Source organism: Pimephales promelas, chromosome 2, assembly GCF_988280905.1.
Source record: "Pimephales promelas chromosome 2, fPimPro1.hap1.1, whole genome shotgun sequence".
In the NCBI taxonomy this organism is placed as follows: domain Eukaryota; kingdom Metazoa; phylum Chordata; class Actinopteri; order Cypriniformes; family Leuciscidae; genus Pimephales; species Pimephales promelas.
In genome coordinates, this window is record NC_142770.1 from 567,305 (window position 1) to 570,000 (window position 2,696).

The window sequence follows — 2,696 nt, forward strand, 5'->3', positions numbered from 1 at the left end:
CGCAGCAACACAGAGCGTTTAATCTACCCCGGATTACTTGTTGCCCACATCAGCGCGAGCGGCCCGTCTCTATGGCGAGAGAAAAGGCGCCGGAGAATGCCGAGTCTGTTTCTGGTCTGCTAATGTTTGAGTCTGAATGCCGAGAGCCGGCGTGTGACAGTCGCGTAGCAACTCGCTATTGATATTCAGCGCGGGGGCCGCGGCTCGGGAACAATACGGTCCTTATGGGCCCCGCGACTCCTCCTGAGAATCCACTGTAGGAGGAAAATCCCAGCAGTCCGACTGTGTGTGCGACTCATTCAAACAGATAAACACACAAAATGTCCAAAACAAAGGAGTTTGCAAGGCTTATGTGACATACTCAAACTCTTTTAAAACTTTATTGGCTGCAACCAAGTACAAAAAACAAATACAAAAGATCTGACGCTAACAAATGCTATTATAATCATTTCTAACGTGTTATCTTATAGTTCATAGAGTCAGTCGTCTCTGCACAGATCCATCCAGCAGAGCATCAGACGGTGAAACACTCAATCTTTGAGCTGAAGAGGCAGATTTTCATTCTCAGAGTTCTAAAACAAAAGGCAATTTAAAGATACAAGTGCATAAAAATGTTCAAGTTTGCGGTAAATCATGTCCATCCAGCAGTCTCTGTGCATAAACAACATATTATTGGTTAGAATGGTTAAAGTCGTATGTATTGGACTGAAAGTAGTTCAACCCGATCCAGCGGCTGTCTTTAAAGAGAGAGTGAGAATTTATTTCATGTGAAGAAAGTCATACATGTTTGGAACGAGTGAATGATGATTTTTGTGTGAACTGGCCCTTTAAATCCTCTGAAATCTTCACGCGCCACTCAAAAATGACCCAATGTTATTATTTTATTTCAGTGAAAGAAATGTACAATATTTTAGTTTGATAATGTTTTTTATTTATTTAATATTTTAAGGGGATTTTATGGCACTACATTATATTTACGGTGTATTTCTAATTATTTATTCACGTTTTGAGCATAGACCTGAAAATTACATTTCCAACTTAAACGGGTAAATCTGGAACGCTTTAGCGCGACAGACCTAAGTTTGATCTCTTCTCAAACACGACACTCAGCAGATTATTGCTGACGTGACAAACGTTTTAAAAAGTGAAAAAAATACAGAATTTTACGTTTATTGTTATGAAAAATGCACAAAAATACTATTTTCCATTGTTATATGAAATCTATACTTTCAAAAACACGTTTTACTCTAAAACGGCAAGAAAATCTAAGAGCTCTGAAAAAGTTGTGCAAATTCGAGTTTGATATTTTAAATAATGAGCGTTCAGTGAGTGTGTGTGTTCGGCTGCAGTTCCAAAGGCTTCCACTAGAGGAACTCCTATTAATTGAAGAGTGAAGAACAGTGTTAGTGATGGACGATATTCCTGTCACAGTTTTTATCCGGATCAACACGGCGTTCCAATGATCAGCTCAACCGGAGCATCCTTGACTTTATCGAAGAACTCTGCGGGCGAGGTTCCCGACACGATCTTCAGCTTCTCCTCCTGTACGGGCGATGAAAGTGACGAGGAGATGGCGGTTGCGTTTGTGGACGAAGATGCGGACGAAGAATCCGGCGGGAGACACTCGTCGCAACAGCAGCAGCAACAGTCCATGAACGCCTGGCCGAGAGAACGACTGACGCAGAGCAGCAAAATGGGCGTCGCCGCCGTGCGAACGAACAACAGGAACTGGCCAATCAGAGCGAGGAGTGCCCGCGTAGCCACGCCCACTTCCACTCCCGCAGACGCCAACACAATATTCCAAGCATTCTCCGGCAAACTGCACACGGCGTATATGGATGCTAACGCCACCACCGTACGTGTTAGCTGACGCTCCCGCTGCTGCTTCTTCGGAGACGATGACGCGGACGACGCCGCGGATGACGGGCGTTTCTCGTCAGCGACGTGTCGTGTTAGCAACTGACACGCGCCGGTGAACAATAGCGGCAGGCAGAAGAAGCACCCGAATCTCCACCACATTCGCGCCTCCCTGTACGTTAGCACTAGCGAGTATAGCGTCTCGGGCAACTCCACGGACGGCTCCTGGCTACACGAATCCACCGGCAGACCCGTCTGTGGAGACACTCGCTGCTCCAGACGCCACATCAGCAGCTCCGGCGCCGCCAGAACCAGAGACCCGACCCAGATCACCGACAGCTTGGCCAGGATGGACTGGCAGGACTCGACGCGCGGCAGCCGTGCCGGAACGCTAGTGACCGCGTGGAAGCGGTCGATGCTCAGCGCGCACAGAGTGAACGTGGCCACGCCGAGAGACGTCACCTGAAAGACACGGCGAAACACACGTCACCAAAACACTCACAACATGGTATTAATGCAGTTAAACATTGTTTGACCCATAGCATGGTAAAAACTTGCTTTTCTGGACACATATCATGCTAAAACTTTTTCAGGACATCTACCATGCTCATACTATGATTATGATATGCTGATACTTTGTTTTTGGAATCATATCATGGTAAAATAATACAATAATTTTAAACATATACCACAATTTTGAAACCGTATTTCTTTGGAATGTACCATGTCTATGATATTCGTCATACCATGTTTTTTGGACATCTACCATGGTAATACTTTTGATAATATGGTAATTCTTTTTTTCAAGGGTTGATGTTCCCTAGTCACTGTATTATACA

The 2,696-nt window shown here is 45.2% G+C and overlaps 1 protein-coding gene across 1 annotated transcript in view; it reads right to left on the reverse strand.

The window, feature by feature from the left end:
• Positions 1-348: 348 nt before the first annotated feature.
• Positions 349-2,696, reverse strand: part of gpr37l1a (G protein-coupled receptor 37 like 1a) — a 3,657-nt gene continuing 1,309 nt past the window's right edge. Inside the window, exon 2 of the mRNA XM_039682426.2 lies at positions 349-2,319. Coding sequence (XP_039538360.2) covers positions 1,444-2,319 — 876 coding nt within the window. The 3' untranslated portion in view covers positions 349-1,443. The remainder of the gene's footprint in view (positions 2,320-2,696) is intronic.